Here is a 25,028-nt window from a genome sequence, read left to right on the forward strand (position 1 = left end):
AAAGTCTCCAGGACTGTCTCTAATTTAAAAATCCCTAGGCAGCTTTTGCCACTGATATTAATGGGTTCTCCTTGAATGCTATCTTGTTCAGGCAATTAAATTTTGCTATAATTATTTAGGTAAAACTAATGTAAACAGGCTGAGTCACGCTGGCGATAGGCTAACTGCAGGATAGCTGGAAAACATGGCTTCACTAACAACATCTGCTACCTCCACAACGCTTACTGAGGTGTGTAAAGTCCCAATGACTTTCTTTTTTTTTTTTATTCTGAGAAAGTTTAAATAATTGCAGACTGAAAATGCATGTTAGGCTGGAAATAGCCCATGAAACCATCTTTCATTCTGTGTATCACAGCATACTCCAGAGATTATTCAGAGGAGTGTTTTGAAGTTTACAGATTAGTTTGTTCATAAAGCTGATGTCCTATTTGAAAGCTCAAAGAGCCTATCTTAATTGAGCATGGGAAATCAGATGAGTAAAGAAATGACAGAAAAGCTTTACTAATATCAGCTTCTTTCGTTTACAGGAAGGTGCACAGCATTAAATTCTGTTACTATCTTAATAGCACGTACAAACTTTTTTCCTCAACAGTGACAAGTATTGCTTGCACAACACGATGCTTTTTGCAACTGACTTACCTTCTGCATTCTTCCCTGGGACAGTAATTTTCATTTCTCCAAAGATCTGATTAGAAAGGGTGCTTTTCTCCCATTACAGATTTCATTTTTTCCTGAATACAGAGGCCAAAACATTGACATAGTAGATCTGTCATTACTACACTGTATCGTGACTTCAGTTTATGGTGGTTTGTTTGTGGGTTTTGTTTTTTTAATCTCATCTGGCTAAAAACTTTACCTAATTTAATTTCTTTTGCAAGGTCAAAATCCACATAATTTTGGCAAATGTGTCTACGTGAACATTTTCATGTTCAGGTTTGTGTACAGACTTCTTTACAGACTAATTTTTCTTTAGGCTTTCCATTTTCTGCCCGTTGATTTTGGATCCTTACCAATCTATTTCGGACAGATGCAAACTTGAGACAGCTTCTGGGTTGCATTTTGGTTGAAGTTACAAACCTCCTCTAATGTTCATCCCCAAACTCTTAAGTCTAATCGACTTCACTGACAAACTCTCTCGATTTTTCAGTGTTCTCTCTTAATATGTAAAAAAATCAACTTAATTGCTGGACAGGTTTGGTTTTACTTAATCTTCTATTCAACATAAATTAAATCAATACCTGCTTACAACATCTAATGCTCTTTCTAAGATGGCTTTTCTGTAATATCATTATTATTAACAAGACCAAACTAAATGGAATAAATGTTCCCAGTTAGCATTAGCAGCCTTTTGTCTCTAATCTGCATCTAGGAAGTTTAAAGCTTCTCATAACATGTTAATATTTCTCCTGCTGGTAAAAACTACACAGCTGTCTGTCTGCATCCAGTCTGAGCTGTGATCCCAGCAGACTCCCAGCAGAATCTCAGGAGAACAGTACTCCCCAAAGTGATCTAGAAAAAAATCAATCTTGTTTTATTTATGTAGGTTTGTCTTTACTATTAAATGCTTACATATGAAATTAAGAATTCTACTTTTAATGACAATTTCAAGCAATTTATTAGATCCCAAAGTTAGGCTGCTTGACACGTATTTATTCCCTGTGGTTTCCCAATTTATTTCTTTTAAGCAGAAACAATATACCCCATCTTCCAGCCCTGCAGTACAGCAACTGCTATGCAAACATCAGTCTATTACATTTTCTCAAGTCACCTATTCTGCAGACATTAATATCTGCTTGCAAAACAGAAAGAGCATGTAAAGTTAAAGACAGGAATAATTTGTATAATGCTTCATCAAATTTGCTCTCCTGCAGTTTTTTTTCTTCGTAAACATGGTGTTTTCATCAGAAACTGCCTCATTCTGTCTAGCAAAAATGGGAAGACAGTTTACAATCTTAGCAGCTGTGAAAAATTCCTTTCCTATTCCAGAGTAACAGGAAAACCTAAGTGATTTAAATTTCTTTGTCTTCTAACCAACTTTAACTCTCTTAGGAATAATTAGCAATCTTCCAAACACTTTCCTTGACCCAGGTCCTCTAGTTAAAAGAATGAAATCTCAGATTAGGTCCCTTCTTGCTTCAATAAATTTAAGTTCCTAGAAGATTTTCTTCCAAAAGAAAAACCCAAGTGCTACAATTCCTCTAGAACAAAATTTAAAAAAAGCTCTGACTGAAGAATAAAAGAATCCAAATCAGAGCTCCATGACCTACCACCTACGGGTGTTCAATTCCATGGCAACATGAGACTTCCTAATGATTACTCAGCCTTAAATTACTTTATGCATAATATTAGCAGCCAGTTTTCCTGCAGGGAGCTATGCTATAAAAAAAGTTTATTCGAAGGTGACTGTTCACAGGAGCAACCTGAACTCTCAGGTAACACTTTTGAATTTTCAATGGGAAATTTCTGTAGGTTGCATTTTGAAAACAGCAGCACTGAACCATTATACATTGTGAGCTATCAGTTTTGCAGTACAGACCAACACAGCCACTATACAGAGGGCTTCCACTGGCTGTATTTGCAGGACAGTAAAACCCTTTATGCTTGATATATGTGTCTGTATACACAGCATCTCACTAAATATGTATGTGTATATAGATATGGATATCTGTCACTGATGTACTGTTTCTGATTTCACCACTTTGAAATACTATCCAGGTTAGTTTTGATTCTCTTTCAGCTGCTGTACTGCAGTTTCTGTTTGGTAAGATTTTGGTTTTTTAAAACAGGCCTTTAAGAAATATTAAGGATAAATATTTTCCTCATATGCCTTCAGAAAGTTTCTGATTTCTAAAAGCTAATGAACTCCGGTTTTTGAATTATTCTCTTTTCAAAAGGTTTTGCCAGTATAAGAGAATATGTGGACAGCTCTGCCATTAAAAAACGTGTGCACACACTTACTCAAGACATTATAAAACTCCAAATATAGGGCCTGTATCTAATATGAGAAGTAGAAAATTACAATGTCAGTCTAAGAAGTCAGTCCAATTTTATTGATGATGAGTAGAATCTAATCGCAATACAGAATCTCCCTGATACAACTCTAGTAGCCAACAAACAGGAAGGTCTCTAGGGCACGTCCTAATACAGTTTAGCAAATGACACAGTTCGTACACATTCTCAAACTGAATAATGAAGCCCTGACACTACAAAGACTACTAATCTTGAAACATTCTCATACAAACTCGTAATAACTGGAGAAAATGGGACTGCATTGCTCACCCAAAAGATTGCCTGCAACAGGACTACTGGGCTCATCATTTCAGAAATAGATCAGATTCTAATAGTTGCCAGCATTGGAAAGGGTCTGCAAACTGTGAAAAATACAAGTGCAAATATACTTGCCAAGATCACCAACACTTTATGTTCCATTTTACCAAGTTAATTAACAAAACAAGGAAAAGTACAAAGATAAACATATGGGAAAGATGATTTCTAAACATCTATGATAAATTCCTCTGCGCTTCTCTCCAAACTACTTAACAGACTCAGTGGAGGGGTTTATAGTACACAGCTACTATCTGCTGCTTCTGTCATCACTGGAACTGGAAAAGGAAAAGATAAAAGTCTCTCCTAAAAAGCACTCAAAGGAAGCTGGTATTTTGGAAGCTACCATCTTCTGAGGATACAGACTGAACATACAAGCTCAAAACTCAACCTGTGGTCTAGAATGAAGTATTACACAAACTGTGGACTAGGCTCAACAGCTGTAAAATAAAGCAACTTCCATGAAAGAAGAGACATGAGACAGTCAAATTAAGAACTCAAGTGCCAAGATCTACCTTGTTATGTCTACCAAATTTTAGTGTTACTTCCCCGGAACTGAAAATTTGTTTTTAAGGCTGGTCATAAAAATGGGAATTGTCCTGGAATTGTCCTCTTTGCATTTGGATATACAATTGAGATATTCATAGTTGAGGAAACTAGCTTAAAATGTGTTGTAAGAAAAATCTTTACCTGAACCAATCTGATTAATCTCAATATTCCCCTGGCAAGATTCAGTTCAAGAAATACAACACAAATATAAAACAAAAGAGCAAAAATATAAATCTGTACAAACCCATAAACACATTCTGTCCACTCTGTTATTAACTATATATTAACACTACCTGTTATGAGTAAAACCTCCTGTGCGTTAAGATAAAAATACTGATGATTTTTAATAACCATTTTTCTTCTATTTAAAACAAGCTGAATCTTTATATTATAAATTCCCAATAAAAATGCCATTAATTAATATGCACATATTATTGAGAAACTCTTGATATTCTCGGACCCAAAGTTTTTAGTACTTTTATACCCCAAATCAGCTTTACCATGGTAAAATGTTGAAGGAATATGCACACTCAAAACTCCTTATGCAAACGAAGTGGGAATTTCCACCAGTTCTAATTTATTGGATAGCATTTCATTCATGCTATTTTTAACAGACATCAGAGAAAGAAAATACTGCAGAAAACATATTGAGGAACATTTGGTTCAATGAGCAGAGTGAATTAGCATCAAATGCAGTCTTACTGTTTGGTTAGTTTCAATGAGAAACTGTTTTATAAGTTTTAAGTGATCACAATTTTTCCTGGTTATACATACAGGCAACTTTTTCGTAACAACACTGATGAAAAGTGATAACTATGCAAATATACATGCATGCATGGTGAGGAGGTAGGGGAAGGGAGAGAAAAGAAAGGCATTTCAGTATAAATCTGAACTGGGAAGTACGTATGTAATCTTCTTGAAAGCTCTAATGTCTTTATTCATGTCTATAAATCTGCCAGCTAGGGAGAGCAAAGATTTATGATTTAAATGACCAGACTTTCACTGCTAGAGATGCTTAGGCAGAAAAGTGAGAAGCAATGTCTCAAATAAGTAGACCTGTGAGACAGAGTAGAGAATATTCAAAGCAAATATCTTGCAGACAACAGATAAAGAAATGGGCTTATGTAATCGGCAACGTACCTATAAAAAAGCGCCAAATGTTAAAAGAAATCCTGCGCAGAAAAAGCCCTGAGGTTCTGTGAATGCATTTTTCATGTGAACAGCTCATTCAACCCAAGCATTACTACAGATTTTATTTAATGAGCGACACATGATATTATATTAACAACCACCTGATGATCAGGCTAACAGCCTTTTCTTAGTATTTAACTGCAGATCAGCATTCTCCTTTTAAGAGTTTAACACAACAGAAACAAGTGAGTCACTTGCACACTACCACGTGGCTGAGTCCTTCCATGCAGCCAGAGCCAAGCCTGGCATGCCAGCTGAGGGACGGAGGTACTTCCAGTGCAGTGGGATGCAGGTGGTCTCAGTGACGGGATATTCCTATTGTTATTGGGAAAGTGGTGAAACTATCACACTGCTGGATGAAACAGACACCCTGTTAATGTCCTTACTGTGAGGAAGGGAATGAGGAAAAGCAGCGGTGTACCAAATGGGAAGGAGCTGAGGGTACTATGCAAGTGTCTAAGGCATGATGAGAGGGTGGAGATGAAATTGGAGGTCTTGGAGTAAGAAAATAAAGGGGTCACTGGATGCAAACCCACAGGAAACCCAGCTTCTTTCTTTCTGCCCTTTCTGAACCATTGGTCTGAAATGGTACACACAGCCAGAGGACTGGTCCCTCCTCCCTTTGTTTATTGCTGCATTGTACACAGAATATCTGTCTCCAGGCCCCAGCAGTTGTTGACATTTGAAAATATCACACCGTGCTGGAACACTTTATATTTATGCCTCTGTTGAAAGCAAAGTTATATCTCAGAGTCCCCAGAACCCACCATTACTTTCCAATTGCCAAAGCACGAGTTTTTGATGAGGGCAGAGTAAGTCAGCCAGCATGCTCTCCACTCCTAAGTCCAGCCAAAAACTGCTTAATACATCAGTCTCTGTCCTATAAATCAGGGTAGAAGAGGACTATAACTGATTTCTCCTTCCTCTCTCTTTTAGGAAGGACAGAGTAATGGAGGTTACAGAAACCTGACAGTTATTAACAGGGATAAACATGATACTCCTGACCTTAACACAGTTACTGAATCAGATGCATGTGCATGCCTCCACGCACACACGCACGTGTGCGGACGCCACAGGACTCAGATTTTCCTGGCAAGTTGTCTGCTGCTGGCAAGATGAAGCAGTAACACTGCTGGCACAGAGATGCTGAGCTGAGGACTAACACAGGCCAGCCAAATCAAAGTGAAATTAAGTTTCATAGATTCCAGTCCTAATTTTCCCCTAGAAGGGTCATTCTCATCATTGTTTCCATAACAGTAATATGTGCTCTTGACAAGTGAACTGCAGTTGTTTTCACATCCAGACATTCTATGTTGGTTACGCTCTGCTTGGAGGCAGACACTGGCTTTGGTCAGCTGGCATTGCAGCCTTTTAACATGATGCATCTCAGTATGTGATGAAATCCACCATACTTCAGTTTGTGCGACTTAAGCTTCCAAAGCACTCAGCCAACACTAACTAAACATAAAAAATAACTTAATTTTATAAAATTAAGTCTGATACTGCCAGCCTCAAAAACTCTCATACTTTACAGTGCTAAGAAAGAAATATCCGTATAATCCAAGGAGATGTTCTCATTTAGGGCCAATCCCGTGAGTTATTTGCATTGCCAAATCCTATTTAGGTGCCGAAATAACAGCTGATTGCAAATATTTTTGTGAGCGTGGCACTTAAACCCTAATCTCTGCCAACACACAGCTGAGGTCTATAGAAAACCATCCTCTGAGTTCTTTTCTTTGAAAACTGAACCACCATCAGTTAAAGAAAACCTGGGATTTCTGGGAAAGTTTCCAGAACTGCAAACTAACAATGCCTGAAGCAGCCATGGCCATATTCTATGCCGAGGAATATTTCTTCTTACAAGCTGGTTGATGTAATGTGTGCTTCATTAATACAATGGTTTTGTGCTTTTCCCCAAAAAACTTTCTATGAAAACAGCATTTCCACTGATGCTTGACAAACAAGGAGTATTTACTTCTTAATTTTACGGTCATTCTGATGCATCCTCATGCCCCAACTGCAGTCCTCTTGATGGAAGTGTGTGTGGCTATTGTATCTATTGATTTAGTCAGATATGCAGATGATTGCTAGGAATTATGATGGGGGTGGTGCCTATTGATACTGTATTTCATGTGATAAACTGTGTGCTTAATATGAAAACCATCTGTACGTCAAGGAAGAGAGAAGATACTGCAATGTACAGTGCCGACTGCTTGTTTTTCTCTTTGATGGGTCCCTAATTAACTGACTTTTCTTAACTGATTGCCAAGGGGATATGCAATGCCTCTTCCTGAAAGACATAAAACAGAGAAATGAGATGATAGAAAGAAGGAACACACTCCTTCCTTCAAGGACAGGTTTGAGCCTGAAGTCTAAACAAAGAAAGGCTGAACTAATTGTTCAGCCTAAAGAAGAGAAAATTGATGAGGCTTATGGAAGCCCACAGATTTTTTCAAAGGAAAAGGAATCATCTGTTTCCCATGTTCACAGTAGATAAGAAAAGTAGTAATGGGCTTCATTTATAGCAAGGGAATCTGGGGTAAGATAACTGAAAAACAGTGAGGAGAGTTCACCACTGGCACAGAATGTCTTGGGAAGTTACAGATTCCTCATCAGAGGTGTTAAAGGGGCATGTTAGACAAGTTTATCAGAAATTAAATGGGGAATATTAATTCCACAGTTAGACAGGAAGATTGATTCACTGCCTTCTAGACTGTTTTTTTTAAATTTTTGGTTCTATGGCTTTTAGAAGGTGTTATCCTGTGCTAGGAGCAAGCCATGGGAGCAGGATAAAGAAAGATGACTAGGAATAATGCAGACTAACTTTAGACTTTTCCTTTCTGATGGGGTGAAATTAATCTCACCCTAAAAGCTTTTTCAGCAGCTTTACAGAAATACAGTGTAGATTCAGAACAGCTAAATCAGGCATATAGATCTCTTTACAAAAGATCCAGACAGTTCTGGAGCATAATCCACACTAACTGTTCTAAACATTCATCTTCAACTAAGTCAATCAAACATCTACCATCTACCTTGTCAATAGGTCTAAGTTTTATTTACTAAGAAAGAAACCTACTGAGACTGGCTCAGCTGCAGGTACCTACTCTCTTGATACCTAGAGATAGCTAAAATGGATCCCAGTACAGCTGATAGGTCTTCCAATCCCAGAAACTTCGTCTCTTACTTGCAGGAGCTCTGAACACACACCACAGAACAAGGGTATTCTTTGATAAGCAATTCCCAAAAGCCCAGGGCTGTGGTTGTTTAAGTATTTATTCTCTCTGTTTTTCTTGCCCACCTTAAAATTTTGTTTTTCTTTATTCTTTAAACTGCAACACCTTAGCTATTATTCTCCTCATCTGGCTGAAACTGGGAAACACTGGAGGGATGTAGTGACTGAGACTAGCACAGTGTTGCTTCAAGCTGCTTTTCAGGGAAGCAGAGACAGGCTTTCCAAGCCTTGCACAGTTGGACAGCACTTAGTGATAATTTTAATGTTCTTAGATTAACTATGAGGAACACACAGACACACAGTGTGATCCCACAAACTTCATCTACCAAGCAAAACAAGCTGAAAGCTCAGTTGTTTTCTAATTCTCTCTTCAAATCTTGCTCTTACCTCTTTTACCTCAGAAAAGGCTGGGTAGATGTGTATCAGCTGGTATATCAGCTATTAATGGCAAGCAACCTAAACAAGTTTTCTGATACCAAACTTCCCCCAAAAATATAGAGCAAAGTTGAAGTACATTTTGCAAAGAAATTACAGTCTGGAGTCTGATTTTATGCTCTTTCTTTGCTCCTATACTCAAAATAGTCATTCATTGAATCTTTACCTAGTAGAAAAGCAAACACCACAACAAATTGCTAAAGCTGTATTTTCAGCCTAGATTTTAAGCGCTTTTTTTTCCCAGCTCAGCATAATATGGGTTTTAGCACCAATGTTCCAGAGAAAGACTGCTTACTCAAAGAGATGATGATATGTCAGACAAATAAAGACTAGGCAGAGTCAGGCTATGTCTGTACTTTCACACAAGACCTCCAAAAAAGAGCTATGTACTTCAAAAAGGGATTTAGACAAATATGTTGTCAGCATTTCTCCCTGTGCCAGTGCTGGAAAAACTGCTGCAGGATTCACTGTGAGGAGATGCCAGGCAGCTGCCAATGTCATCTTTCAGATCAGAGACACAAATGAATCCAGACTATGCAGTCAGCTACCTGACTATCCTGTCGTTAAAGGCAAGAATGGCTGTGCTGGCCACATCGCCAACTGGGAAACTCCCCTGCTGCCCAAATATGTCCCCTTACCTTTCTAATTCCTGTCCTAAAGATGCCTAAAGTTACTTTTCCATGGTTTGTACATTTCACCTTAGAGGCAACTACAGCAATTTCATTATTGCAAAGAGCAAACCTGGTGCATCATTTGATTTTTATTTCCATATTACAAGGTCCTCTAGAGGAAGGCAGAATGAGTGCTTGCTCCTGTCTGTGCCTGACACAAAATGTCATTCCCGTGTCCAGTAGGAAAGATACTCATTTCAGACTCATCCCTCAGCTCACAAGGTATGGTCTGTGCAAACCGCCTTATTCTGCTCCTACACAAGCTAATGGAGCATTTGTCTGGATCCAAGTGAACCAAGAAGCCTTCCAGTTTCACAGGTTAGTTAGGGAAATACAACTGCACCATCATTCACAACTGCATCATCTAGCATCATAAACAATGATGAAGTACTGAAGTTAAAAAAACACACACATGATGACTATGAAGGAGTTACTACCGTAACAAAGTCTTTTCTGACTGATGTTTCAGTCAGCTGTTCTTTGAGATCTTTGATATTTCAAAAAGATGAGAGCAGCTGATACCAATGGATTACAAACACACCCTGGGCTGAGAGAAAGTGTAGGGGCAATAAAACCTTTGCTGAATCTTGCTGTACACAAAAATAAATACAATTAAAGTGGTAGATTTTTTTCCCCCAAATTTACGAAACATAGTTTTTTTCTTCCTGCCATGGTTCCTAAATTAGAAATATTTGCAACAATATAGGTATTTGCAAATTGAACATGAGGATTACGTACATTGATCACATTATTGTATTAGTCAGTCTCTGAGAAAACAGAACTCCCTGAATTTTCTCAGATGACTTTCGCTGCATTTACTGATTATATTTATCTTCCATACAGAATTGTATCTATCTTCCTTTATCATATAACTTGTGAAATATTATATAAATCTCAATTGTAAGAACTGTGAGCTTGAAAGATTATGACAAAGCAGCAGAATAAATTCAACAGAAAATAAAGACAAAATGCTAAGACAGACATTGGAAAAAAAGGAGTTCCACCAAACACATAACCATTTCCTATGATATACAAAATTCACGCTAAAGTGAAGTTTTATGCTAGATAGGCAGATATATTTCACTGGGTAACTTTATTGTTCCTTTCAGTTACTTATTTTCAGTAGTCAGAATTTAAAGAATAAAAATATTTAGGCTCTTTCTGAAATCAATTTAGATGATACAGTTTTGTCTTAATTAGTGTGATATAGAAATCTGCCCTCTACTCTGGTTGTAAAAGTTTTAAAATACACCTTCTTACCACTTTCATCCAGCAAGAAATCATCCTGGTAACGGAACTTTTCTGGTCCACATGCAATAAAAATGTCATCATCGCCAAAGAAATCCTGAAGGCACATCACCTGCAAGCAAAAAGGAAAGGAAGGCATTGCATGAAATACCTCATCATCAGAATCGTAAGAACAACAAATGCCTCCTTGTCTCCATCTGCATGAACACTTTTAATGGAATCAACAGGGCTTCATCTCCAGATAAATTTCAAAGCTGTGCTCTGACCATCTGTTACAAGTGAGAAACACTTTCATGGACACTGCAGGAAGAGAGAGATAAGACAAAAAGCTGTAACTGTACATTTATTACATGATGCATCAATGGGGTATGAGGTAAATGCCTTTTGTTTATGCACAAGGTACCATTCAGTACTTAGTGGATAATTAATTTGCTTTTGAGCCCACGTCTCCATCCTTTGCAATGAAACAAGGTTACAGCTTTGTACGCAGAATAATGAAATGGAGTTATTTCAGCAAAATCTCCCTGGCAGGGAATGGAACTCATATGGGTGAACTGAGCCTCCATCACACTCTTCCTCTTCACTAGCAGAGTCAAAATGAAGCCTCTTTGAAGGCATCAAGCTGAACAGTCAGGTGAGTGGGTAATGGTTCTTCTAGTACTGAGTAAAAGGGTAACCCCTTTCTACTCCCAAATATGAATAATCAGGATTACACTGGTGTAGTATCATGTCCATACAGGAGATTTCCAGGGAGACCTTATTGTGACCTTTCAATACTTGAAGGGAACTTACAAGAAAGATGGGACATACTTTCAGTGGTAGGACAAGGGGTAATGGTTTTAAACTAAAAAAGGGTAGATTTAGGCTAGATATAAGGAAGAAATTTCTTACAATGACAGTGCTGAAACACTGGAACAGGTTGCCCAGAGAGGTGGTAGATGCCCCATCCCTGGAAATGTTCAAGGTCAGCCTGGACGGAGCTCTGAGCAACCTGATCTAGTTGAAGATGTCCCTGCTCATTGCAGGGAGGCTGGACTAGATGACCTTTAAAGGTCCCACTTTGATTCCAATTCTATAATTTCCTTACAAGAGCTTTTAGTTCACAAGGCACTATTTAACAGTTTAATGTTTCCATTTATATGACTACTTTTACTAATATTCTTGAAGAAAAATCAGTAACTTTCCCATAATCTGACATTGGACTTGCTGATCCAGTTTTGACAAATTTAAAAAAAAAATTAGGTGTCTGACTACCTTTAAAAAGTCAAAGACATTTGGTAAACTCTGTTCCTGTTTCACATTTACCAGAAGATTTTAAAAGGCTACGTTCGCTTATTTTTTTATATCATGTTTTGTAAATAAATAGCGCACTAATATTTGAACAGGATAATTTCACAAATAGACTTTCAAGTTTACAGACAGGAAAGTAACACATGAAAATCTCTAAAAAATGACAAAATATTTGAGAACAGTCTAGCTAACCTCATAAAAAGCAGGGGGGGAAAGCCAGCATTTAGATCCTACAAAAACACAAATGAAAGAATTGGCCAATGAGGTATTTCCAGGCTTCGGCATAAAAGCAAGCACCTTTCTAATCTGCAGAGACTGGTGTCTAGGGGTTATAAAATTCACATCATGCTTCCTGGAAACATGCCTTAAGGCTTTGGCATCTACAACAGTTATGAGCCTCTACGCTAGAAAAATCTCAAGGAAGAAAAATAGTGGTACATGTCATGACTTGCTTGCAGAGTAGGAATGGAGAGTAGAGCTAGATGAAATAAATACCCAAAGACACAAAGGTAATCCCCAAAACTCCTTTCCTTAAGCAATGCACATATTTTTAAATTCAGCTCTACCACAACCCTATTCCTATCACGACTGCCATCTTAACACCTCACAGTACCTGAACACCAACATTAAAAATGTTAATATTTGACAGAGCTTTTTACCATGCTCCTACTCAGTTTATGTTCTATTAGTGTATCAGCCTCAGCAACCTTTATATAAAGTCATTTACTTACCATCTTTTTTTTTGTCCACAAGACATATCTTGACTATCTTCCCACCCCATACTCCCACCAAGTTTCAAACATCTCTTCCCTTCAGTCAAGTTCCTCTGAAATTGCTACCTCTCCCACAGCATGTACGAAACTACTAATTCGCAAAATGACATTAAAAATCCTGTTATTTCCTGTTGCCTCCCAAGTTTGACACACTTCTGGGGAGTGATAACCTTTACATACATGTTTATACCGAGCAGAGTATTAGAACTGAGCAAATAATAAGTCACACTAGGCACAAAATTGATCTGTTTTGACAACAAGGACGAATTAAAATCAAATTCATATTTGAATAATAAAAAAAAAAGTATGGATTTAATAAAACTCAGAAATGCTTGTCTCTGCCCAGTTAAGAGGATTTTATTCAAGCCTAACCAAGACATTAAAATGGAGGTAACACCACCTAACCAGGCTCAACTCTGCCACTATTTAAAGCATCTCAGGTTCAATCGGTGCAATTTATATGCAAATAAGAAAGAAAATAGGATCAGCACAATAGAAAAATAATTTCTACTTAGATATCCTTGCATTTTATTAAACTTTACACTCATAATTTAAAGTGTTCTTATGCTTGCCTCTTTTCTCCATGCTCTCAGTTTCCTATAGTGTATGTAAAACTACATACGCTACATACACAAGCTTTTCTTGTCTCCAGGGATTTTATTAATTTAGGAATTATCTAGAAAGCTCATAGCAAGAGCTTAAGTTCTTTCCAAACCCACTCCCCTCTGAAATAACTTCTCTTCAGGCTTCCAATATCTTTTTATGTTATTTATTTGAAGCCTTGGAATGTCCTTCGCTGTCTGTATTTTCCATCCTTTATGTCTCAACATCCCTCGCCCTCTCCAATCCTCAGCTCACACTCCTCAGAGGTTTCACAGAAGGGCCTTTCCAGAAGGCATCTAACAAATACACAGCACCCCCTTCCAGGCTTTTTTGGATAGAAATCTGCAAGCACTTTCTATTCACTATCAGCCATCAGCTAAGCAACAGGACCTGCTTTTTATTACCCATTTTCACTTATGGAGAACACAGCTCCTCAAAAGTTACAGTTTAGAAGATCAAGGATTTGTATCACCCATACTGGACTGGACCAATGCTTAAAAGGCCAGTGTGCTCTGTTGCACATGATCAACTTTAAATAGAGCCCATTTTAAAAATAGTGAATTACAAAAGTCTCCCTGAACATTTTTGTTATTTTCAAGTCACAGAATCCATCTTCTTCTTTTTCACAAATGAGTTTTTATCTTCCATATTCCACCAGGACATTTCTGACAGCGAGGAAAACAAAGTCTATGCAGGAACGGTCAAACATACACCTTAAGTAAAAAGAAACTGAAAAAATAAATGTTTTCTACCACACACCTGGTACTAAACATACTGTGACACTTATAAACAAAAAACTTTCTGGCAAAGAGGTGATATTTAAAGTTAATGGTGTCTCACACTCTCGTAGGATAAATAACAGTAACATCACCAGAGGCTAGGGAGTCTCGGGCATTACAATCCTTTGCATCAGTGGTGAGAAAACCGACAAGGAGCAGCAAAGAAAATTGATCACTAGTATAGGCTTCAGGCTATATGTAAGTCATGTGAAGAAGACTAGCTGACCTGTACGTACCCAGTGCAAAACAGAGGAGAGGCAGAAGTATTTGTCATGCCTAAACTCACCTGAGCAAGCTGTACAGGCTGAAGCCTGGATCCCCCACAAATCCTTGTCCTAGTAAACAACTTATGAATCTCACCTGCCTTCCAGTGGGAAATGCAAGTGTCTGCCTAGGAAGAATCTCAAAATATTTCGTATCTCAGCAGTTGCTGTGGTACTTTTGCTAGAAGCCCAGAGGGGACTTGGGGATCCAGATGGGCCAAGCACCCACAGCCTCTGGGGGAGCATGAAGCAGATCAGCTGAACTGCCCCAGAAGGAGAACAGGGAACAGAGCCGCAAACTTGGCTTCCATCCTAGCCTCAGGACTGGCTTTGCACCATAGCACAGATGCTGAGCCGCTGCAAAAACTACCTTAACTTTTCTTTCTTTTTTTTTTAAACAGGTGAGTACCTGGAACCAATGAGAAATATCCTAACTATTGTGGAGCCTTTTGTTTTCCCTCAACTGGCCTGAAACATTTATGCTCTTAATACTCACCTCTTTGAAGTTGGTAACTTTGTTATGGAGACTCTCTTTCTTATATCTATAAACGATGTGAGAAATTGTGCTTTATCTTTTGGAGCACAGATGACCTGAGAGTAAGAATAATAGCTTGTAGAGCATTACCTGGTTTTATTCTCTCACGACAAGTGAGAAAGAGCAGTCAGTACTGGTGTGGAGGAGGTGCAGAAGGACAGAGAGAGAGAAGCAGGAATGGAGGGGAAAGAGAGGGAAAGGCAAGGGGAAGAGAGGGAGAGGGACAAGAGAGAGGTAAGGAAGGAGGGAGGGACGGACAGAGGAATTTAATCAATCCTTTCTCTACAAGCATGCCATGAAAGCTACAGATAAAATCACCATTTATAATCACTATATTCTGGCTATAGTGGGATCAGGGATCTTTCTGAATTCATGATTTAAAACACACACATGCACAAAAAAACCCAGAACAATTTTTGTTTTGCATATGTCAGTCACAGCAAATCGAATATGTTCCTATTATTTTAGAGCAGACCACATATCAAGTTAATACCGACTCCAAAATTTTTAAGTGAAAAATAATCAGAAACTCAAATTTTCCCCTGCATTCAGGAATAGCTCACAGCAACAGCACAGTACATCACCACCACCAGGATTACTAACTCTCATGTTTTTCTTACAATTTTCACAATGCTTCCTTCTTGGATGAAGAAGAAGGGGGAGGTGGGGGTGTTCTGTGTGTTTGTCCTCTTTTAATAACAACAACTTAATTAGACTCAAAGCTGAAAGCTATTTTGGATGAGCAATGAGAAAATCTCAAGCTGGGGTGCCCTCAGGCACCACTGCTGTTGGAGAGCTGGAAAGAAAAGTGAGGACAAAGAAATGAGGTGGTAAAACAAAAAAGATGCAGAAGGATATAAGGAGAATTCAAATGGTAAGTGGTTATAGGGGTTTTCTGGAAAGACAAAGAGAAATGAAGGATGGCAAAAGGAAAACATGAGGCATAAAGGAAGGAGGAGAGGCAGGCTGCAAGGCAGGAGTGCAGACTGAGGGCAACAGGGGGGTAAATGAGGCTACCGAGGCAAGAGCAGCCCAAAGGAGGGGGGCAACCAGAGAATCAGTGGCAAGTGCCTTCCAGCCTCTACCCCATAGCCAGCCAACTGGGAAGTTTTAAAGCTATTTTAAAGTAGCCTTTTTGAACCTCAACCAATGTCATATTGAGTTTGATCATCATTTCCCTGACAGTTAAACAGTTAAAAAACCCCAATCATATATTTGGAAAAACCTCAGTGTGTAAATGAGTCCTGATTTTAGGACTCTGACTCAGTTTTGTATCAAGTTTTATGAGTTCTATTATGGATTTTTTTTATTTTCCTCCTACTTTTGATTCACTTAGCCTCAATATTTAATTCCTAGGCAGGTCTCTTTAGTTCTTCCTAAGTAGAAGGAGCTCACTATAAACTTTGTTCTACTATTTTTCTCCTTTTTTCCCCTCTGACTGATTTTTCCAATAAAACAAAGGCCCTCCTTGTTTTAAGACATAAATTGATCCTTATTAATGTCTTAATATTTATGTCTCAAACTATATTTTCCACTAACCATCACCTCTGCACTACTTATTTTAACGATTTCCCCATTCTTTGTCTATTGCTTCATGGAGGAACATCTCAGATCAGGTCCTGAATTGATTTCACTGCCGGCTACCAAAGACAGTCAGTAAGAAGTCTCATGACAGTTATGGATTTTCCCGAGAGATTATAAATCATAGAATCATGTAATACCTTGGGTTGGAAAAGATTTTTAAAGAACATCTAGTCCACACACACACACACACCCCCACCGCAACGAGCAGGGACACCTTCCACTAGATCAGGTTGCTCAGAGCCCCGTCCAGACTGACCTTGAATGTTTCCAGGGATGGGGCATCTACCACCTCTCTGGGCAAACTTTGCCAGTGTTTCACCACCCCCATTGCAGAAAAATTTCTTCATTATAGCTGGCCTAAATCTACTTTCTTTTAGTTTAAAACCATTACCCCTTGTCCTATCACAACAGGTCCTGCTAAAAATCTTTCTTCTAAGCCCACTTTAAGTATAGAAATGCTGCAGCAAGGTCTTCCCACAGCCTCCTCTTCTCCAGGCTGAACAACCCCAACTCTCTCATCCTGTCTTCATAGCAGAGGTGCTCCATCCCTCTCATCATCTTTGTGGCCCTCCTCCGGACCCGCTCCAACAGGTCCATCTCTTTCCTGTGCTGAGGACTCCCAAGCTGAATGCAGTATTCCACGTGGGGTCTCACCAGAGCAGAGCAGAGGGGCAGATTCACCTCCCTCAGCCTGTTGGCCACACTTCTTTTGATGCAGCCCGGGATATGGTTCGTCTTCCGGGCTGCAAGCGCACATTGCTGGCTGATGTCCAGCTTTTCATCCACCAGTACCCTCAAGTCCTACAGAAATTGTTTGTATATGTATTAACAGTCTTGTTTAATTTCGGAATCCTAGCAGAATTACAGTAACAGAAGACATCTTTTATATTACTACATTTATCTCCCAGCCAGTATGGAGCTGCCTCCCATACTAGCTTTCCCAAATGCTTTGTTCAGTTTTGTAATATATTCCTTACTGTGTAGAACTTCCCTTATCAGAAAGACCAGCAAAACAGCCATTACTAATTTGTAAGGATTTCATGGCTTCAGGAAAATCAGAAATGAATCATTCCATACTGGTGTAATCGTCTTTAGGTCATTGCTGTGAAACGAGAAATCCAAACATCTCAGTAAGGCTTTCAGGAAGGGGAAAGAAAAATACTCATTGTTTATAAATAAATTTGTAATCTAGCCCTTTTTTATTTTATTTTTTTTTGAGGAACCTCAGCCGACCCCATCCTCTGCGGGCTGTGGATAATAGCACGAAATACCCTTTCTGAGGGAAAGGAATTAGACTTCAACAGGAATTCACAGAGCATCACATTTGAATATTGCCTTGAAGTTCAAGGCAAGTCTATTTCCCTCCCTGTTGGCTCAGGCTCTGAAGCTTTCATTCATGCCCTTTCACATTTATCAGTTGTTACACACATGCCACTTTTCGAGATCCAGTCCTGTACAAAAAAGTATAATTTATGATCAGCATATATGTACTTCCTCTCTTAGCTTCTCATCCACGTTCTCTTCTCAGGTGGTGGCTTAGCTGAAGGTATTGGGAGGTATCTGCTATATGTTTCCAAAGCTGAATGGCATAGAACTCATTCTTTTCTGTTGCAGTGAAATCTCCATGGTGACAACTGCATCATCAAGCTGTGAGAGCTCTTCAGTGAAAAAGAGCATTTTATCACAAGATTCTCATTACAAGAGTGCCCTCTGTAAATGAGGAGGAGATGTTGCTGTAGGGGTTCAAACTGGCTGAAGCTAGTCTTTAACAACTGGCTTGTGTGGACACACTGCAGGTTAATGCCTCTGAAACACTATGTGTGCCCCCAAATTAGATGGTCCAAGGCACCATCATAGATAGAAACATATGAATTTTCACACTCAAACTTGGCAGAAATAGCTTGTTCTCCTGCTGCCTCCCAGGAGTGGATGGAAAGCAAGCCAGCACCCCCAGCCTCAGGGGAGTCACGCCATGCTCCATGTATAACCTCCACCGCAGCTGCCTGTTGACCAGCAGTGGCTCAGGACTGACCACTCTTCATTTTGTTTCCTCTGTCAGCAATGCAGAAGTTGCTCTACTTTTTAAATTGTTGAAGATGTCGTATCAGTCTGCTTCTACAATTTGTGCATTCATCAACATCCATTCTGTGCTACATACAAAGAAGTTCTTCCTCATATTCAGAAGGAACTTCTTGTGTTGCAGTTTGTCCCTGTTGCTCCTTGTCCTGTCACTGGGCACCACTGAAAAGAGCCTGGCCCCATCCTCCTGACACTCACCCTGAAAGTATTTGAAAGTATTTGTAGACATTGATAAGGTCCCCTCTCAGTCTTCTCTTCTCCAGGCTACACAGGCCCAGCTCTCTCAGCCTTTCCTCACTGGGGAGATGCTCCAGTACTCTCATCATCTTTGTGGCCCTCCGCTGGGCCCTCTCCAGTAGTTCCCTGTCTCTTCTGAACTGGAGAGCCCAGCACTGGACACAGCACTCCAGATGTGGCCTCACCAGGGCAGAGCAGAGGGGAAGGATCATCTCCCTGGACCTGCTGGCCACGCTCCCCCTAATGTGCCCCAGGATCCCACTGGTCTTTGTGGCCACCAGGGCACACTGCTGGCTCATGGGCAACTTGCTGTCCACCAGAACTCTCAGGTCCTTCTCCACAGAGCTGCCTTCCAGCTGGGCAGCCCCAGCATGTACTGGTGCATCGGATTATTCCTCCCAGGTGCAGGACCTCACACTTGCCTTTATTGAACGTCATTAGGTTCCTCTCTGCCCAGCTCTCCAGCCTGTCCAGGTTTCGCTGAATGGCAGCACAGCCTTCTGGTGTAGCAGCCACTGCTCCCAGTTTTGTGTCATCAGCAGCTTGCTGAGGGGACACTCTATCCCTTTATCCAGGTCATTGGTGGATAAGTCAAACAGGACTAGAGCCACTACAGACCCCTGGGGAGCACCGCTGGCTACAGGCCTCCTGCTGGACTCTGTGCTGTTGATCACAACCCCCGGAGCTCTGCATTCAGCCAGCCCTCAGCCCACCTTGCTGTCCACTCACCTAACCAACCCACACTGCCTGAGCTTAACTATGAGGGTGTTGTGGGAGACAGTGTCAAAAGGCTTGCTGAGGTCAAGGTAGACAACATCCACCGCTCTCCCCTCATCTACCCAGGCACTCATTCCATCATAGAAGGCTATTGGATTGGTCAGGCATGATTTCTCCTTGGTGAATCCATGTTGACTGTTCCTGATGACCTTCTTTTCCTTCACATGCTTTGAGATGACCTCCGGGATGAGCTGTTCCACCACCTTTCCAGGGATTAAGGTGAGGCTGACCAGCCTGCAGTTTCCTGGATCCTCCTTCTTGCCCTTTTTGAAGACTGGAGAAACTTTTCCGTACTATGCTTTGAACACTAATCTTACTATCATCTGTTTTGTTTTTCTGTGTTGCACTAAATGACAGCATGCTTAAAAGAAAATCTAAATTAATATTCCAGGTTTTTCAATTGTGCCATCACCTTCTTCTTGAGCAATGTGTTTAATTTGTGACAAATCTTTTTAAAAACTTTGAAATTAATCCTCTGAATTCAGATAAAGTTAATAGAAACTTGGCAGTTTTAATATACTGAAACTACTGTATCTGGCCTGAAATGTTAGCTAAGACCTTTTCTTTGTTAGATTAAAACTAGTTTAGTAAACAAGTTTCTTTGCTAGAGAATTTGAGGCAAGCAGGGGATATTTCCCAACAGGGAACCCATGGGTTTATGCATGAATGCAATGCTGAGAAGCACTAATACTCAGTTTCAAGAATGGTTGCTCTGCGGGAAGCACTGACATGGCTGGTTCAAGCTTCTCCTGTCAAAAATCGCTTCATGCCAGACAGGATAAGAGCAGTGAGAACATGACTCCTATCCACACCCAAAAATGACGCCTCCTCAAATGTTACCTTACTTTGAAAGCTGCATTAATGCACAATTGCGCTGACTAGCTAGTGTGGAACAAGATTAACACACATTCACATGGGAAAGAGGAAAAATGCAGAGGCACCATCATCAAGCCTGGAGTGGGCATCTCCTGCATCAAATAGAAACTTGCTGCCCTCCAGTTTTCTAACCAGCTTGTTGCTTTTGCCTGCTCACTCCACTATTTAAACCCCACTGTGTACTAAAATTTCATTTCCTTCTGCACCTCTTACTTCTGAAAGCCTCCAGCGCTGACACCTGTTCTTGCAGACACCTCTAACTTAAAACACAACTGTTGCCCTGTCACTTCAGCTCTCTCTTCTAAACTCAGCTCTCGACACCACACACCACAACAATATAACTTGCCCAAGGCAACTCCTGTTTCCCCTTCTACCAGACTCCATTTTCTCCCCTACATATGAATTCTTTGAGCACACTCTTTCCATTCACTCTTTACCCTGACTACAACACTTTGGCAACACAATGTAATTCTCCTTACATGTTCTCCTTTTTAGCATCTCTAAGGAGCACCACAGGGATTAAGCTGTGGCTCTTTACAATCTCTCCATAAATCCACTGAGGATAGTATTTGCAAATTCATCAGAAGCCTCTTTCTGAAATGCTTTTTTTCTCATTCTCAATTTAACTCCAATTTATCAGAGCCACATAATTTCTGTGGAAATCTCCCTTCTGGTTTTCATGGTACCATATTTAGTTCTTCTCCTGCTGGCAAAAACTGCAATCAATGCATTACTTTGCAATTTCAAACCACTCTTACATTTTGGAGTGGTTTAATCTTTGGCTCCTTCCTCTTATTCTGTACTATGTCAGTCATCAGGAAACTCTGCACTTTCTATAGTTCCAATTTCAGAGCCTACAATATAAAATGTAAAACTCTACTGGCAACCCAAGTCCATAATCTTAGTCTGTTCCTCTTTTACTTTAGTTCCTAAATTTAGGATATTACTTTGCCCCCTAACTCCCTATATAAAAGGGATCTCAAATACTTTGCAACTATTATTGAAACCTTAACTCAGTATACCTCTTTTACTTTAACTGTCCAGCTCCTGCCTTGTAGCATTCCAGTCCATCCAAAGCAATTAACTGTAGGCATTTAGAGAAGCATTTTGGATCTTGCAGTTACCAGATCTGAGGTGACCAAATACCTTTACTAGCTTCACCCACCCTTCTAATAGTTAAAGACCAATGAAGCATGAGCTTTTGCTCTTGCAAAACTGGAGTGCATTGCAGGTTCATGATATCCACAGAAAAACACAACTCTCAGTAGAATTTCTTCCAACCCTTTTTTATTTCTGCTAATCTGTTTTGAGAGTGACTATCATAAACAGTTTAGATCAGGGAAACCTGCATCTGTACTGTTTACATAGCAAGCAACAATTTTTCATTGTGATTTATGTATTTTATCTTTATATTTTATGTTAATTTGGTTTCCAATATGGATTCAACAAAGGTCTTGAGTTATCCACAAACTGATTCATCTTCCTTTTTGGGCACTTCACTTCCCCAAGTTATTGACATATGCCATTATTTAGTCAGAATCCAAGGTTTGAGGGCTGCAGAGATTTTTCTATCTAAATAGATATCTATGAACTGATGAAGGAGAGCATCACAGTAAGAACATCACACTGGTACTTCTTTATATAGATACTCATACTCAAGGTCCCATAACTCACTCAACACCAAAGCAAAATCCTAAGACTAAAAGTACTTAAAAAAATCTGAATGGTAAATTTTAACTCTGCTTATTTTTAGGCTTCAAAATTTTTATGGTTTGTCATTTCCTACAAAATGAGAATTTGCATTTCCAGCCAGGTATATCCTATATTTCGATTGAAAGTACCTTGTGGCGTTAGCTATTCCTAAAACTACACAAATCACGAACAGTAACAAACAAGCAATGACTTGCCTACAACAGGCCACATAATGCTTGAGCCAACACCCCCCCAACACCCCCCCACCTCATAAAGTCAACAAAGAGACACAATTTGCTCCAAGTTCTGAATTGGACCTGTATCCTATTGTTTTGTGGTCCAGCAAGTGGCCCGTAGCATCTTCTTGGCAGACAAGAGGCTGCTAGAGCATAAAGCAAGGCAATAAATCATAAAGCAGCCATATGTCCTCTACTGTCTTCCCTAGCGTGACACAAAAAGTGGGATTAGGCATTATTATTGCCTCCTGTACTCATACCAAGAAAGGACAGAGGGATGCTCTCTTCTCCCAGCTGCTCTGCTCAGTAACACTTACCTGGAAGCTGCAGCTGGCTGGGTATCATCTGTGCATTGCAGCACAAGCCAGAACTACTCCCACATCCAGGGAACACCACAGGTGTTATATCACAAAAATTTGTATTATTATTCATGATATTGTTTGTAATTATAGTTAAATTAATATTTTAATTACATGTTAATATTTAAAATTAATAATACAGACTTTAATTAATAATACAAAAGATAAAGTACTGATAGATTATTCAGGCAAATAAGCAGAAAGGCATACTTATGAGCCATTCAAGGACTGCAGCGATTTCTAAGCTATGTTATTTGGCAAAGAAGCAGGAAAGTGAACCTTCAGGTTCAGAAGTCCAGCTGGATTAAGAAGCGGGATGCCCATCTGTCACAAGTACAAACCCAAGCATTTTTTTCCTCTGTCAAATCAGCAATGCATGTTCCTACACCAAAATTAAAAGGGAAATAACTTTGCAGCCCCACTGCCCAGACAATCTTGCTTATAAAAGTCAAATGTATATGCCAGATAAAGATTTATCCTAAATAATGAACTACTTGCCCACATCAAATACAGTCATCTTGCATCAAAGGAAACAGAATCCTGCTAGTCACCATAAAATACTCTCCTGTTAATCACACAGCAATTGCACCACAGATCAGCATGCTTGTGATGGACAATTCAAATAGCATAACAAAGCTTGTAAAGGCATGGAGAGGAAAAAACTCCTCACACATTTAAAATGAATTAGTTGTAAACAGAGGGTGTTTTTTTCAGAACAATCAAACATTGAGAGAACGGCTGATTTAACAGCAGAAGATGTAATTAATGGGCCAATGGAGAAACAGTTGAGACGTTGATGGCAGAGTTCAATTACATCTGGATTTTATTTTTTTCCTGCCATATTCATGTATTTTACTTTATCAGCTGCAATACAACACTACCATTTAGTGGTCAGACACACAAAGTGCAGACTCCAGCAGCCCTCCTGTATTTTTGTCCAAACAGGTGGCAATATATTAAAAGTAAATAGCGAACTCACATAATCCAGGAAATTAATATTACTCTAATTTCTGATGGCTAAGCAAAATAATTTTTCTTTGAATTTAGGTGCTTAAGTGAAGCCTTGTTAGAGGTACTGAAATAGTTTCAAAGACTGGGCAAATAAAACAGAAACACTTGCAAGTTATTAGCAGGAAAACCATGATACTATCTCACACAACTCTGCACTTCTGCTGAAATGTATCTGAATTTCAGAATGTGTATGCACAAGGGAAACCATTTACGTAGCTATACAAGCTGTCTTTTGCTGAAGATGATAAATACATTACCGTACACCTATGAGTTATTTACTCCAGATTATTACTGAATTCTCCTGTTAAATACTCAGGAATAGGAAAATTAAGCACAGAAAAATTAAGCATAGAATATGCTGCTTATGATCTAATGAGTGAGGAATTCTAAAGAAGCTTCTTCACCCACTTACACTAGTGTGGCAAATACCCTCTGTGTCAAGACGGTGTTTGCTTTTACTTATTTACCATTCAAATCATTGTACTCCTGCAACTGGACTTGAACAAAAGCTGCTGGTTTCAGAGCAGTCTCTCAAACCATCTAAAGTGTTTGTCAGTATGTTCTTCAAAAAGCAGTGACGCTTGAGAATTCATTGGCTGAAAAATGCCTTTGTATGACAAAACCTCTTATAAATAAAACCCCTACAATTCAAAGGCCGCAAGTGTCTTTTCAATCATCAGTCACGTACAAGTGAAAATGCCATTTTTTGAAGTGGTTGGGATAGTATTACTTTTTAGAATACCATGCCAGATATATTCAAAAATTGAAATCCACAGCTTTGTTATGTTTGCAATCAACAGCAGAGTACTGGACTAGATTCTCACGGCTGTGTGTAAGGTTTCTAAAATAAGCAATAACAATCAATCATGAATTTTCATTGTTCACATTTTATGACAAATTTTAGCTGATGATTTAATCCTATCCTTCTAGTTGCTTAGAGTAGGTAAATGAGGGGGTAGAGACCAGCTAGGTGAAATGAATTAATTCAAAAGAAAAATGCAGTCAGGTGCCAGTTTCTCGGAATTATAATTACAGGTTTGGAGCTAAGAAGGAAATGTCTTTTTAAAGTACAGATAAAAAGATTTTTCAGGGTAAGCTTCTAGTGCTAGACAAAATGAAACACTGCCATGCTTACTGTGTTTAATAAATGTGTTATATTGGCCCATTTCCTCATAAGGCAATCAGTGGGTTTCCTACTTCTGAAGAAGTTTTATTGTATTTCCCCCCAAATCTTGCAAACTTGGATTTCATTCATAAATCTCAAAAATAAGGTGCACATGATCA

General features: G+C 39.3%; 1 protein-coding gene across 4 annotated transcripts in view; it reads right to left on the bottom strand.

Moving 5' to 3' along the window:
- DCLK1 (doublecortin like kinase 1) overlaps positions 1-25,028 on the bottom strand; it is a 255,169-nt gene that overhangs the window by 115,195 nt on the left and 114,946 nt on the right. For all 4 annotated transcript variants that reach the window (XM_037376521.1, XM_037376522.1, XM_037376524.1 and 1 more), the window contains exon 4: positions 10,663-10,762. In XM_037376521.1, the coding sequence (XP_037232418.1) occupies positions 10,663-10,762 (100 nt within the window). The remainder of the gene's footprint in view (positions 1-10,662; positions 10,763-25,028) is intronic.

This window comes from Falco rusticolus, chromosome 2 (assembly GCF_015220075.1).
Source record: "Falco rusticolus isolate bFalRus1 chromosome 2, bFalRus1.pri, whole genome shotgun sequence".
Classification (NCBI taxonomy): domain Eukaryota; kingdom Metazoa; phylum Chordata; class Aves; order Falconiformes; family Falconidae; genus Falco; species Falco rusticolus.